Here is a 13,856-nt window from a genome sequence, read left to right as displayed (position 1 = left end):
AGAGCTGGCTCCCCGCAGGCCCGCTTGCCTCCCCGGCAGGTGCTCTGCTGCTTTCTTGCCAAATCTTGCAACTGACCAGCATTCCCTGCATGTCTGCCCCATGTTTCCCCTGTGGGTGTGATGCTGACAGCTCTGTCAACTCCCTCAGACAGTGGCGTCACGTGCCTGCCTCCTAGGACCAGTAAAAAGTCCCAAAGCCTGACCAGTCCCACCCATTGAGAGAACGGAGTCTACACGCTCAATGAGAATTTCCTTCACATTCCCAGCACTACCTCGTGGAAGACGATGAGAAACACAGATGACAGTTTGGGAGCGGGTTCTGCCACATCACAGACACTGAAGAGAGTCTCTGTAATTTCTTTAATTATTCAAACAATAGAGCACAAAGATAACAGTTTCAAGTACATTCTGATACACGTTTTGACAGGAATAGATATGCATTTAGTCATGAGGGAGGCTGGCAGCAACCACCAAGCGTACATTTTGCACAAACTCTTGGCTCCGTCAACCCTGAATGCGAAGTGGGCCCCTCGTCCTGGCGGGGCTGGGCTGCACCCTCTCGATGCCCTGTACCTAGTTTCTCTAAGCAGTGGTTTCCTTTCCTTGCCTGTGAAAAAGAGAATTTTAAATACAAAGCAGTGGGCGGATCTTAAGAAGACAGACCAGGAGGGCTGGGGACAGCACCCAGCAGCATGGACCCTGCCACCGGGCCTGTCCAGGAGGCAGTGCCACCCAGGAGTCAGGATTTCCCAGCTGGGTGAGGGTCTGCTCCAAGGTGCCCCAGTCACCAGCAGAGCTGCACCATGGCCTCAGGCACCTTGGGGCTTGGCCAATGACTGGCTTCTCTCTGACCACCTGGGCCGCACGGCCACGTCGCCAGGTCTGTCAACACAGCCAGAGGAGCTGCTGTGCCCAGTGCTTCTGGCTTCACTTTTGACTGACTTGAAATTATACCGAACTGTCAAAAGAATAGAAACCATCACACTTCCTCCGAGATTGTAAACATCAGCCTGGAACCTGCTGACCATCTAGAACACCAAAGAAAAGTCTTTTACAGAAAATAGCTGAGGACTGCTCCTGCACAGAGGGCCCGGCCCTGCGGAGGCTCCAGAGGCCCTGTGCCATCCACCTGGGCACACAGCCTCCCCGGAAGGCCACTCAAGGGCAGACCCTCAGCAGAGCAAACCTTCAAGGACTGGTCTCAGCCTCAGGAGCGAGCCCCTGCCAGGTGGGGCTGAAGTCTGTTCACTCCCACTCCCTAAGCCTGGACCACCTTCCACACAGGCTCCAGCTGCTAGGAGGCCCCGAGCTCACGCAGCGCCACCCTTCCAAGGCTCAGCCTGCTCAGATAATTTAGCCCAAAGCACAAAGCATGGCAGACATCTTCTGTAAGCCAAAGAACTGGTAGTAGTCCTCCACCTGGGACCCTGACAACCGCCAAGGGCAGAGACCCTCTTGGCCTCCAAGGCAGCATGAAGCATGGAACGACCTTCCCCAGCCCAGCACCCACAGCAGCATGCTCATTCAACAGGGATCAAAGTCCACGCCTGACCGCCATGTCACACAGACAACCAGCGTAGCCTGAGGACCTCAACAGCAGCCCCGACATTCCAGCGACTGGCCCATGCCACTGTGGGCTTGCCACTCGGATTTAAGGGGACCCTCAAGAAAAGAGGATAGAGCTTCAGAGAAGATCAAACCTGGTCCTCTCTTCTAAGGATGCTTTCTGGAAGGGGCACAACAGGACCTCAGAAAGCAGCAATGAGCCTCCTCCCTACGGATCACAGACAGCACGAACAGGGTCAGGCCAGGGGTCTGCCCAGCAACCACACACAGGAGTCCTAGGAGAAGGTTCTCGGTGGCCGTCTCCAGGCCACCTCCTCTGGGCTTACACATTAGGCTTTGCTAGTTAAGGGGTGGGGTTAGGGGGACAGCACAGTCCCCACAGGTGGCACCCCCAACCTTTGGGAGCGTAGGAAGAGCATCACACAATAAATACAAACAGAGCTGAGGTTTCTCCAGCCATGAGAAGAAAGAAGTTGGTTTGTGTGCCTACTTTGGTTACCTAAGTCAGTCAGTCTGAGTTCACAGTATAAGCAACACATCTAAATAGAATGTTGGGAGCGCCTGTGAGCACTGGGTTTCCCAAGCAAAGAAGCCAAAAAAAAAAAAAAAGAAAAAAAGAAAAAGGGCTGCAACGGGGATTCTTAGTTATTAGATACTAAGCGGTCTGTGCATGGCACATTTTATTTCTATAAAACTATTACAAAATATTCAAAAATACATTTTAGTAAATTTACAGCAGTTATTTCTCAATTTATTAATGCAAAAACATCCTTTTGTTTTCTCTGTACAAACTGCAGGCTCCATCCTCATGGGCTCATCACTATGTGCGCTTTTAAAAAATATTATTTTCTAATAAATTCTTTGAAGTTAAAAATAACAGAGTTCTTCCAGTTTGTCAAAAAAAAAAAAAAAAAAAAAAAAAAAAGAAAAAAAAAAAAAAGAAAAAGAAAAAAAAAGCAAAGCAAAGCAAAGTGTGTGTTGTGTGTGTGTAACAGTCTTGGCTTCCAAGAATGTGGCAAAATGGTGAATACAAAGGGAATATGAAACCATAAAGACAACAGAGGAGATGGCTGTTACATCGGAAACTAGTTAAATTAAAATAATATATTTTCATATTTTACACTATTTCAAAAATGAAATGTAATTCAGTTAAGTATTGATCTCTCAAAAAATCTAATTTACAATTCTGTGTATAAAAATATAATTTGTGGACCCCCATGAAGCACGTTTGAGTTTGCACTTGCTGAGAAGCAGGAGATGGAAGGGAGGGATGGCAGGGACAGAGGTTTGCTTTCTGACAGCCGGGACGAGGGACATGTAGAAAAATAGACTCTGAGCAGGTTGCTTGGCCTCACAAAATAATCTTTCCCCCGTGAGTACAGTTCACATGATCATAATAAATTATCCAAGAAACAAACTATTTAAGGCTCTTGAAGGTCCGGTTCATATTATTTAAAACATCTATTCATACCAAATAAATAGCCAGGAGAGGAGGAAAAAATAACCAAAATAAAACAATAACCAAAAAATTCAAAAAATATATATCAACTAAACACAACAACAAAACTTCCCGGGGTCCTTGTTTCCTTAGAGTCTACTTTGGACTGTCCTACTTTATTATTATTATTATTATTATAATAACTCAGTCTGGTTCGTGCGCCTTTTCCGAGTGTCTTTTTGCTTTGCGTTGCTGTTGCTGCCCCGCCCCGCCCCCTCCCGCGCCCCTCCCCGGGCCCCCCAGCTTCAGCTGGACTTGACCGCCATGCCCAGCGGGTGCAGGGCCTCGCTGTCCAGGAGCCAGGTGCCTATTTGGTAGAGCAGCTGCGAGTACCAGTGGATGCCCGCGGTGGCCCCCGCACCCGTAGCGTCGGCTGCACCTGGCGCAGGCGGGGGTACTCGGCTGCCGCCGCCCCCGCGGTCCCCACCACCGCTGTCCCCGCCGCGGTCCGTGCGCGCGGGCGCCAGTGCAGCCAGGAGCGCGTGTGCCAGGCGGAAAGGCGCGAAGGCCCGGTGCGCCCAGCCGTGCTCCTCGATGACGGCGTAGCACGAGGCCAGCACCCGGTTGATGAGGATGGTGCCCTGGGCCGTGAGCGGCGCGTAGGCGCCCGCGGCCTCCTCGCGTAGGGTCACGCTGTGTACAGCGGCGGGCAGGAGCCGGCGGTCCCCGTCGCGCTCGGCCACCACATACACGCGCTGGCCCGGGCGCACGCGGCTGGCGAACAGCGCCCGATGCCCCAGTGCGCCTTCGAAAGGCGGTCCCGCGCCTGAGAACGCCTCGGGCTCCGCGGCGGCAGAGTCGTTGTGCGGCGCCACGAAGAGCAGGTGCGCGGCGGTGAGCAGCAGGCGCTCGCGCGGCTCCCGCGTCTCGATCACATAGAAGACCTTCTTGGCGCCGTCGTCGCGGTCCAGGAAAGTGAGGAAGTCGCTGTAGAGTAGCCGGCCCTGGTCGTCCGCCGCCAGCACGCGGTCCCCGGGGCGCAGGTCCTTTACCAGCTTGGTGCCGCCCTGCTCCAGGTGCACAGTGGCCGAGCCCGGGAAGCAGCCGCCCGATTTGGCCGCCACCGAGTTCTCTGCGGGTGAGGAGAAGGGAGAGAAGAGAGGACAGGGCATTGAGTTCCGAGAGGGAGGCGCGTCTCGGGGAGGAGGGCGCACGCTTGGTGCCCGCGCGCCTAGGCTAGGGATGCGCTCAGCGCTGGGCGGGGCGATTGATTCCAGGTGGGTCCCGCACAGACCTCCCTCCCCCAACCCCACCGCCCCAGGGACAGGATTCCTACGCAGGCACATTCCTTAACAACTCTCTAAGTCTGCGCTGGCGGTGACAGAGGTTGGCTGGCGTTTCCTGCAGAGGCCGGTGTCACTCCTTCCTTCCGCCTTCCTCCAACCCCACCCCCAGCTCCGCACACACCCCGCCTCGCCGCGAATCCATCCAGAGGGTGTTTGCTCTGCACTTGGATTCCTCTGGAAGCCTCCTTGAGCTCCCGCGGGCGCCGGGCGCACCCTCCTTCCCTCCCGCCCCGGCGCGGGGCGCGGCGCCTGCTCGCGCGCTTAGCACCCGGGCTGCGCGGCGGAAACCCCTGGCCGGCCGACCCGCCAGCCCTCTGCACCCTGCCGCGCCTCGGCGTGGGCCTGCGGAGGGGCGGGGGCGGGGAGTGAAAAATAGCTGCAGTAGTTGTAGCAACTGGACAAACATTCCAGAGATTGGCCGAGGTGTGAAAATCCGAGGCTTGTGTGGATTTTCTAATTAAAATCCAATAAAGGGCCCAGCATTGTCATTGTGATTTCTGGGATAAACAGGAGACACTCTTGGAAGCGGACACTTCCATTTTCTCCCCTCCCTTTTCTCAGCTCACTCTCTCCCCAGCTCGCGGGCCTCCCCCTCCCTATTTGCTCAGGTGCAAACCCCCCCGTGTGCAATTCACAAGCACTATTTGCACAGCCAGGCCTCTCTTCCAAGCACTCAAGATGTGTATTTGAATTTTAAATGGCGGGGCCTGTTCGGAGCGCTGGAAGCTCCGAGTCTCAAGGCCCCTTGACTACCCGCTTTCTCGAGCCCTCTGTCGCTCTCTGAGGCTCACTGTCCCGAGGACAATAATTGAAGTTGGGGCGGAGCGCAGGGGGCCGGGGAGGAGGGCGGGGAGGGCCGTCTTCTTTGCATTCCAATCTCTGGGATCATGCTTTTTGCAAATAGAGATTGCCAGAAAGAATCTTCCTGCTGGAATTACAGGGGGCTTTTAATCTTCTCATCGGTTTCTCCGGCATGAAGTGCGGGGCTGGCCGTTGGAGGCCCTCCGTAGCCCCCCGGAATGCGACCCCGGGCGCTGGCTAGCCCGAGTCGTCGAGTCGCACGGCCCGGCTTGACACGCTGCGCCCCGCGCCCCCGCCCGTGTGCGCAGAATGCCAATGAGCGGCTCCCGCGCCGCGGCTCTGCTCTCCCGGAGCGATCCGGCGGATGGATTAGCGCTGCTCACTTGGGAGGAGGCCTCCGGAGACCCCCGCTAGGGGGACCCCGAGGGCAGGGAGCCGGGGAGGAGGTTTTGCGCAGGGAGCGCCCTGGGCCCAGGGGCCGCCGCCGAGGCCGCGAGGTGGGGGTGCCGCCTCCTGCCTCCCTGCGGCCGGGAGCTCTCTGGGCCGCACACCCGCCCCTGCCGCCCCCGCCGCCCCCGCTCCACGCCTTTGCTTTCTGTGGGGACGAGAAGCCACGCTTGCCTTTACCTACAAGTGTGCCTTGACACCTTTAAAGTGTTTTCCTACTAACATATTGCCATTAACTTGGAATTTAGGAGACAAGTAGGGAAACCTGGAAGGGGGGTGAGGAAGGCAGAGTTTCCCCGAAATTCACCGTGAACGGCTTTGCTAAACGTGCCAATTTATGCGGGCGGAGGAGAGCGTTGTGCACACAGCCCCAGGCCGGAGGTTCGCGTGCGCGCGATGGCGCCTCCTCTACCGCTGTTCCTCGCCAGCAACAGCGTGTGGCGTTGCAGGCCCAGAGAAGGCAGCCTCACGCCGACTCGGGCCGGCTTTCCGGGACTTGCCCGCCGCCCAGGGCGTTCCAGCCCGGCTCCCAATAGGAACGCAGGCTTCGGGCGCGCGGCCTCCAGATGCTGGAGGTGGTTACCCCTGGGTTTACTGCCGCCCACCAGGCCTCTCTCTCCCCAAAGGCTCAGCGAGTGAGCGAAGGCAGCTTAGGATCCACGGGCGCCCGGCGGGGAGGAGCCAGGACGCGGGCTCCGGGGCAGGACAGACGCCCCTGCGCTTGGGACAGCCGGTGGGGGCAGTTGGTCCTTAAGCCCTAAACGAGAGGAAGGAGCTCGCCCAGACCTGGCTAACCACGCAGTGCTGCCTTCCCTCGCCTGGAAGGGGCTAGCGCCCCTCCCCCAGTCACGCTTTCCCACCCCCCTGCAGTGGGGGCTCCAGAAGCGGGCAGGAAGCCACAGGACCCCACCTCGGGTCATGGAGAACCCTGGGCTCTGTGGCCTCAAAGGTAGGGGTGAGTTCGAGGGGCCGGCACCTCACAGGGCAGGTTCCCACCGCGGAAACGCAGTCATCGCCCAGTGCCCCTGCTCCTGGGCCTCAGCCTCCCCCCAGGTTTCTTTTTCCCTTGAATTAAGCCGGGGGTCTGCCAGTGGCCTTCCGTGGGGGCGGATCGGGGGTCCAGGGCCAGCTTACCTGCTTTCACCGAGCAGTGGATGTGCGCCTTGGACTCGTAGTACACCCAGTCGAAGCCAGCCTCCACCGCCAGGCGGGCCAGCATGCCGTACTTGCTGCGGTCGCGGTCGGACGTGGTGATGTCCACTGCGCGGCCCTCGTAGTGCAGAGACTCCTCTGAGTGGTGGCCATCCTCGTCCCAGCCCTCGGTCACCCGCAGTTTCACTCCTGGCCACTGGTTCATCACCGAAATGGCCAAAGCGTTCAACTTGTCCTTACACCTCTGCGAAGACAAGGGGACCCCCACCGACGGACACGTTAGCCTGGGCGGCCGCCACCCCTCCCGGCCCCTCCGTCAGCCTGCCCTGCCCAGTCTCAAGGCGCGAGGGCCATGCGGAGAGGTGGGGAGACGGGAGTTGGAACGGCCCAAACACACGGAAGAGCTGAGCCCCGGGCTGGGGAAGAGGGGCAGCATTTGCGGAGGAGCATGGAGGAGCACGTCCTCTCAGAGTAGAGCTGGGGGCCTTTCTCCAGGTCCTGAAACAGCCGATGCTCCTAGCGGGGCCTAAGAAGCAAATAAAGTTTCTCTGAAACAAGTGACCTGCATGATTCGGACATCAACTCCGGGACCCTCCAGGGGCACCTTCTGCGATACCCGCCCCGCCCCCACGTTGCCCTCCACTTCCAGCCCCCCTTCTGCGGCCCCTTTCTCCACCTGCGAAGGCTCCACCTTCTCTCCGTGTAGAATCCCTCACAGCAGGCCTGACAGATACCTGGGTGCAAGTTCCCAGAAATAAAGAAAAATGCACTGCGCGTTTCTTTGAGAATTGAAGGCCTTGCATTTATTTGCCTCAGGCCCTAACCCTATCCGAGGCAGAGGGGAGGCCAGAAGCCGCTGGCGGGGCTGCAGGGTGGTCGGGAGCCTAGGTGGAAGGCGGCTAGGTGAGTTACCACTTGCAGCACGGGCTGGGGCCGGGACAGACATTCTTTATCTGGACAGCCACATTCTTTTTGCCCGTGGAACTCTTTTCTGCCTGGCTTTTCTGTGGTCTGATTGTGTTTCTTGTTTTCTTTAACCTGTTCCCTTCCTCCCCTCTTGTTTTCTTGGCCCCAGCATAGAATGGTGTCCAGCAAGTTTGAAGAGCAAACTGAAGAGGAAGGAGGGGGAGGGGTTTGAGAGAAGGGGGAGGGGAGCCAGGAAGGCCTGAGGTCTCCGAGTCCTCCGCCTGGGGAGTCTCCCAGGAAGTTGCCTGGTAGGAATCAGGAAGCACTGACTAGGCAGATGCAGACGGGGTTACCTGACACTCAGATTGTGGGGGTTCCCTTGGGTCACTTTCAGATAAGGATGCGACAGAAAGCAGTTGAATCCACTGTGTGTGTTTGTGGGGGCACTGACTTGCTTCCTGGATGTTTATCCTGCTGCTGCTGGTGGGACACGGGATTTACAGAGGGGGAACTGGCACAGATGATGATGGTGGCATCCCCCAAGAAGCTGCGCCAAGTGGAGGCCGAGGGGCAATTTCAAGGTGACTGCTGCAGAGGGCGGGGCTGACCTCTAACCTCCTCCAGTCTGGAAGGATGCTCTGCTTGGAGTCTGGTTGTCGCGATGGAAGGACAGCTTCTGTCCAGGGCCCTAACTGTAGCGTGGGTGGGGGGACCCTTTCGAGAGGGTGGGGCGAGGACGCTGGCCCCACTGCTGCCGCGCTTTAAGGGGACGTGACATATTGCGCAACAGGAAAAGTCCTGTGTATCTGGCAGCAATAAAAACCAGTAATATGGTTGTAGAGTTAAACATACAACAACTGGGGGTGGGGTAGGGCTGGGGGCCGCCCTGGTAACAGGTCAGTGCCTGCAGGTTTCTGGGCCTGCCAGCAGTTAAAGAAAAAAAAGTCGGAAGGGCAGAATTTGAGTGAGGTCATCTTGAGGATTGAACGCGTTTTACATGAAAATCAATCAGTAAACCAGGGTCAGTTTAGAGCTGTGATGTGAGGCCCGTTGCGCGCAGGCGCACACCACCAACACGCACACGGACCCCCCATGCAAGCCCCCCACCCCACCGCAGCTCCCTCCCCTGGGGCTGCGCCGATGAAGCTTTAAACAGCTTCCCAGGAGGGCAGCCAGGGAAAGGGCGGCAGGGTGAGGAGGACCCGGCCCCCAGCTCTGGGAACTGCGCCACTTGGGCAGGCATGGAGGACCCGGGGCAGGGAGACCCCGGCCTAGCCGGGCCGCGACGGGAGGTGGCTGCGCGGGTGAGGGGCGGAGGCCGAGGGTTGCCAGAGTTGGCGCCCCCACCCCTCGAGCCCTCCCCCGGCCGGGCTCCTTGCGGCCTCGGCTGGCGGCCTCTCCTCCGCCCGCGCTGGGCGGGATTGTCGCAGGCAAAGCCGGGAAGCCCAGGCCGGTTATTAATTCATTGGGTCGTGTGCCGCGAATCAAGCCCAACTCTGTGCAGCCACCGTGAAGCCCAGCAGGGCCGCCGGGGCCGGGCTTTGTGTCGGCTGAGGCCAAGTTGTTCCCCACGCCTGAGCTCCTGCCCACCTCCCTGATCTGCGAGCCGCGCCGACTGTCACCGCCAGCAGCCGGTGGGCTTCCCCCAGCGCGGGGGTGGGGGCGTCCCAACCTCAAAACAGCCCCAGCCCCCAAAACGCACCTCTCTCCACTGTCCTTTCCCCAGGCTTGGTGGAACAGCCCCTCCCCAAACCCACACCTGAGCGTCTGTCCTGGCGGCCCCAGAGCGCACAGGAAATCTATTTAGTGTGGCGGCTCGGGACCCTACTCCAGGCTTCAGATCCGGCCCTCGGGCCTCCTGTCCCCTAGGACCCCCCTGGCCGCCAGCACCCTCGCCTGGCACCCTAGGCCAGCGCGGGGAGAGCGTGTCTGTCTGCGCTTTCCTCTCCCGGGTTAATATTAACCGGCAGCTCCTGCGTTCCAGAACTGCTCTGAAAGTTCCACTGGGGACGATCTCGCCATGGTTGAGGGACTTGGGCGGCAGTCACATTAGAGACCCAGAGACAGGGAGGGAGACAGAAGAGGAGGGCCACGCAGCTGGGGCAGAGCCTAGGTGGTTATTTAAAATGAGGGCGTCCGAGCAGGCTCCCCAAACCTCCCGCGGGCCTGGGGCTCCCTGTCTCCTCCTTCACCCGGCCCCTGCCCTCAGCACCCGAGCCTCCGCCTTCCCCATCCCTTCCTCCCCCACCCTTACCTCCTGGAATCGGGAGAAGGAAGGTAGGGGAGGGATCAACTGGGGGTACCTCACATACTGCCAGCCCCTACCCCCCTCGGTTTTAGGGGACCTTTGTGGGATCTGCCTGATAATCCCGGCCTGGCTCTCCCCACCCAACCCCCACTTGGGCCGTCCTTCCCCCTCCTTTTGTGTTGGGAACGGGAATAGCCACTGCCCAAGGAAAAAAGTATTTGTTTTCGTTTCGTTCGTCTGAGGGAAGTTGACAGAAGGTCAGAAGTTCAAATGCTGCCTGTGCGCGCGGCGGCGAGAGTGGCCGGGCGCGGGGCCGCTGGGCCCTGCGTCCCCGGGTAGGGCGGGCGGGGGTCGGGGGTAGGCCCCCTGTCTGGGGGCTCCGGCTGGGACGCGGAGGCCCAGAGGCCGGGCAGACGGCGGACTAGGGAGGGGGGCGCGGCCCAGGGCAGGCCGGCGGAGCCCGCGCTGCGCCCTGGTCCCTGCGCGGGCGCCCCCATCTCCGCGCCTCCGCCGCCGGGGTCGCTACCGCGAAACCGGCGGTGCTGTTAGCTCCTGCGTTGCCTGCGCTCCGGCGCGTGGAGCGGCAGAGCCCGGCGGCTCCAGCTCAACCCCGCGCGCACTGAAACCCTAGCCGCGGGGGATCGATAACCCGGGAGTAAGTGGGGCTGCATGCGTCTGCCTCGCTGCGCGGCTCTGCGCGCTTGCAGCTTTGCAGCAGGGCGGCAAGGCCCGAGTACTGGGAAGGGGTGCGAGCCCAGGACCCCTTCTGCAGTATTGGCCTCCCGCAGACCAGGGCAGAAGCTGACCCACTCTGGCTCTGGGACCTCGGGTGTCCACGCCCCCGCTGCTCTCTCCGCAGCGCCTCCCTCCTATCGGGTTCCGAGGGACCCTGGCAAGTCCCCTCCTCCGCAGGGAGCGAGGGTGACGAGAGGATGGGCGCCCCAGGCTAGCCGGAGAACTCCCTCCAGCCAGCTGCACACACCGGGCACCCCGTGGCCCGTGCAGAGTTAATTGTGGATCGCGCTGCTCTCTGGCACTGGCGCGCGCGTCCACACTCGCGGTCCAGATTTAAGGTGGTCGGAAGCAGATGAGGGAGAACAAGGAAATCAGGACCATTTCCCATTCCTCTCCTTTCCGACAGCTGGAGCAGGCTACCTCGCCTGCTCCTCGCCTTTCTCGGCCCCAAGCAAGCCTGGGAATCGGGTCGGGGAAGCAGGGCGGCCCAGAGGTAGCTCCTCTCTCTCTGCCGTCCGTACCCTCCCCCTGCACTTGCGCCCCACCAGCGCCACTCCATCAGCCGCTGTGCGCACCTAGCCCTAAAGGTAGGACTTGAATATTTTAATAGGGCAATAAAAAGGATGTTGACCTATATTTGCAAGGAAACCCATTTCTGGCTTCAGTTATACGTGCATGGAGTTTCAGAAAGTCTAGAATTGGCTGGGAGATTGGCAGCTCAGAAATCTCAAAGGAGGTGGGGAGAGAGAGAGGAATTCATATTTTGCTTAGCTTCCCCTCCCCCCACACTAATATTTATCTTCTCTTAATTCTTATGCAAGCAGGTTGAAAACTAAAGTGATGCAATGCCAATAAGTTCTAAGTCCCTCCCCTAAGGTACCTCGGGCTTGGAAGAAGGAAAGAGCATCCTTAAAGAAATATCAATACATTCACACTCTGATGGGCACAATTGCGGACATGCAATCGCAAAGCCAGCTCTGCGATACAGCCAGGGACCCAGGGACGGGCGGAGTCGCCTCTGGAGCCCCTGCCTTTTGTCAGAACTGCCTCCTGGCTTTTCCAGTTGAGAATTCTTTGGTGGGGAGGTGTAGGGTGGGGGTTGTAGTGGGAAAGAAAACCACAGAGGCGACGGGAAACGTGGGGGCCCTGAGCTCCAATGCCCAAAGCTACGTTCGTTGCACAGTGCCCGGAGGCCACTCCGTGTTTGTGGGAGGGGGATTCCCACCCTCTCCTTCCATTTCCACTCCTGACTTGGAAAGGGCCGACACCCCCCAAGTGAAGGTCTCCCCAAGTTACAAGCCACGGCAGAAGTAGGATGGGGAAGGCCGTTGTAGCAAGACTCATCAAATCAGGGCCATAATGAACCACGTCTGTTACCGTCCTCACCCCCACCACACCCTAAACTTCTCCAGCTGGACCCTTGACCTCCATTCTCCTCCAGGAACAGGAAGAGATGGGGGGCGGGCAGGTGGGTGGGGAAGAAGTGGGTGAAATCACCTTCCTATCTGCCCGAAGAGCAAACAGAGTTAAGTCTGGAAGTGTTCGGCTTCTCCTAACCCCCTGGAAAGCCACACATTCCACGCCCCGGCGCTGGGTTCCTACCTGAGTCATCAGCCTGTCCGCTCCGGTGTTTTCTTCATCCTTAAATATGATGTCGGGGTTGTAATTGGGGGTGAGTTCCTTAAATCTCTCGGAGTTTCTGGAGATCTTCCCTTCATATCTTCCGCTGGCGCCTAGGGTCTTCTCAGCCACATTGGGGATAAACTGCTTGTAGGCTAAAGGGGTCAGCTTTTTGGGGTGCCGCCGCTTCCCGAACCCCCTGCCCGGTCCGCACGCCAGTCCCGAGCACACCAGCAGCGAGGAGACGAGGACTAGCAGCAGACATCTCGCCAGCAGCAGCATCTCGCCCATGGAACTGATGACTTCCGAGCTGTCCCCGTGCGGGTCCGTGCGCGAGTGCGCGCGGCGGGTGTGTGCGTGTGCGCTCTCTCTTGCGCTCTCCCTTCCTCGCTCCGGCTCGCCCGCCCGCTCGCTCCCTCGCCGGCTGCCTCGCTCTTTCTCTTCCTATATAACCTTGCCCGCCGCGGCTGCGGGGCACTCTCCACCGCTCCCCACCCAGACAGGGGCTGGAATGGCAGGCTGCCGGCCGCTGATAACGGAACACATCGGAGTTGGGTCGCGAGACAGCAATCAAAAGACAAAAAGAGTCTGATTTTAAATGGTAGCAAGCCTGGAGAGCTTGTGAGAGAGGCTGCCTTTAGCACTATATTATAGCTGCCAGGGGCGCATCTGATTGGCCAAAGCCGCACAAGCTTGTCTTCTGATGTTAACCCTGAAGAAGACTACATTTTTTTTTTTCTGTTGCTGCTGTTGCTTTATTTTCACCTGAAGGCTTCGAGTTTAAAAAAAAAAATCTTTCCTGAGATAAAGGTGGGCGGGAGGGAGGAGCGCATGTCTTGTGGAAACAGCAGTTACTCCCGGCTTTGTGTACACCCTTGTGTTTCCCCCTGACTTTGCCTGGAATGGTAGGTGCTTCAGTTAAAACCAACTTAAGTTTTTAAAGGACAGTTTAAACCGCCCCCCCCACCACCACCAAGCTTCAGTCATCAAGCACAGAGTCGTTCACACATTTGAGGGGCACAGCTGCCCAGCTGTTATTTAATTTTTCTTTCCCAGGGACTTTAGAGTGCAGGATCCTTCTCCCTGCATTTTGAAGAAAGAGGACTGAGCCCCTCCTGAAGACTCAGCCTCTGTGGACCGAGGATAATTATGAGTGACCATAACTTAAAGCACTGGCATTTGAAATGCTTTAAGCGCCTTAGAAAAATGTAAAAATAGTGCTCTTTTATTGTGCTTCAATTAATACTTTTTTTTTTTTTTTTTGGTAGAGCTCTGCAAATGGGATGGAGGCATGCTCAAGGGCAGGTACAGAGTGAACTGCGGGCGTCAGGGTGGATGGGCAAAGTAGGTCTGGGGCCTGCACCCCAGCACAGAGGAGAGAGTGGGGGTCAGTGTGTGCGCTGGGTGTGTGGAGGCCATTGCAGGGTGTGTTGGGGGGGGCAGGCGAGTGGGCGAAGCTGTACTCACACAACCCCCACGATCGATCAGAGCAAAGTGCAGAGCCAGGGATGAGCTGAATGTGGAATTCAGGCTCCTTGCAAAGCTGGCCTTGTGTGGGGGCTCAGCAGGCCACCAGCCTTCAGGCACAGGAGCCACT

General features: G+C 58.4%; 1 protein-coding gene across 1 annotated transcript; it reads right to left on the bottom strand.

The window, feature by feature from the left end:
- Positions 1-347: 347 nt before the first annotated feature.
- SHH (sonic hedgehog signaling molecule) lies at positions 348-13,417 on the bottom strand. The gene is made up of 3 exons (XM_031664975.1): positions 12,242-13,417; positions 6,733-6,994; positions 348-4,136 (listed from the first exon to the last, which is right to left on the bottom strand). The coding sequence occupies exons 1-3, from the start codon at positions 12,548-12,550 to the stop codon at positions 3,310-3,312; spliced, it is 1,398 nt and encodes a 465-aa protein (XP_031520835.1). The 5' UTR covers positions 12,551-13,417; the 3' UTR covers positions 348-3,309.
- Positions 13,418-13,856: the final 439 nt, after the last annotated feature.

Source organism: Papio anubis, chromosome 4, assembly GCF_008728515.1.
Source record: "Papio anubis isolate 15944 chromosome 4, Panubis1.0, whole genome shotgun sequence".
NCBI lineage: Eukaryota > Metazoa > Chordata > Mammalia > Primates > Cercopithecidae > Papio > Papio anubis.
This window is presented reverse-complemented; position numbering and strand designations above follow the sequence as displayed.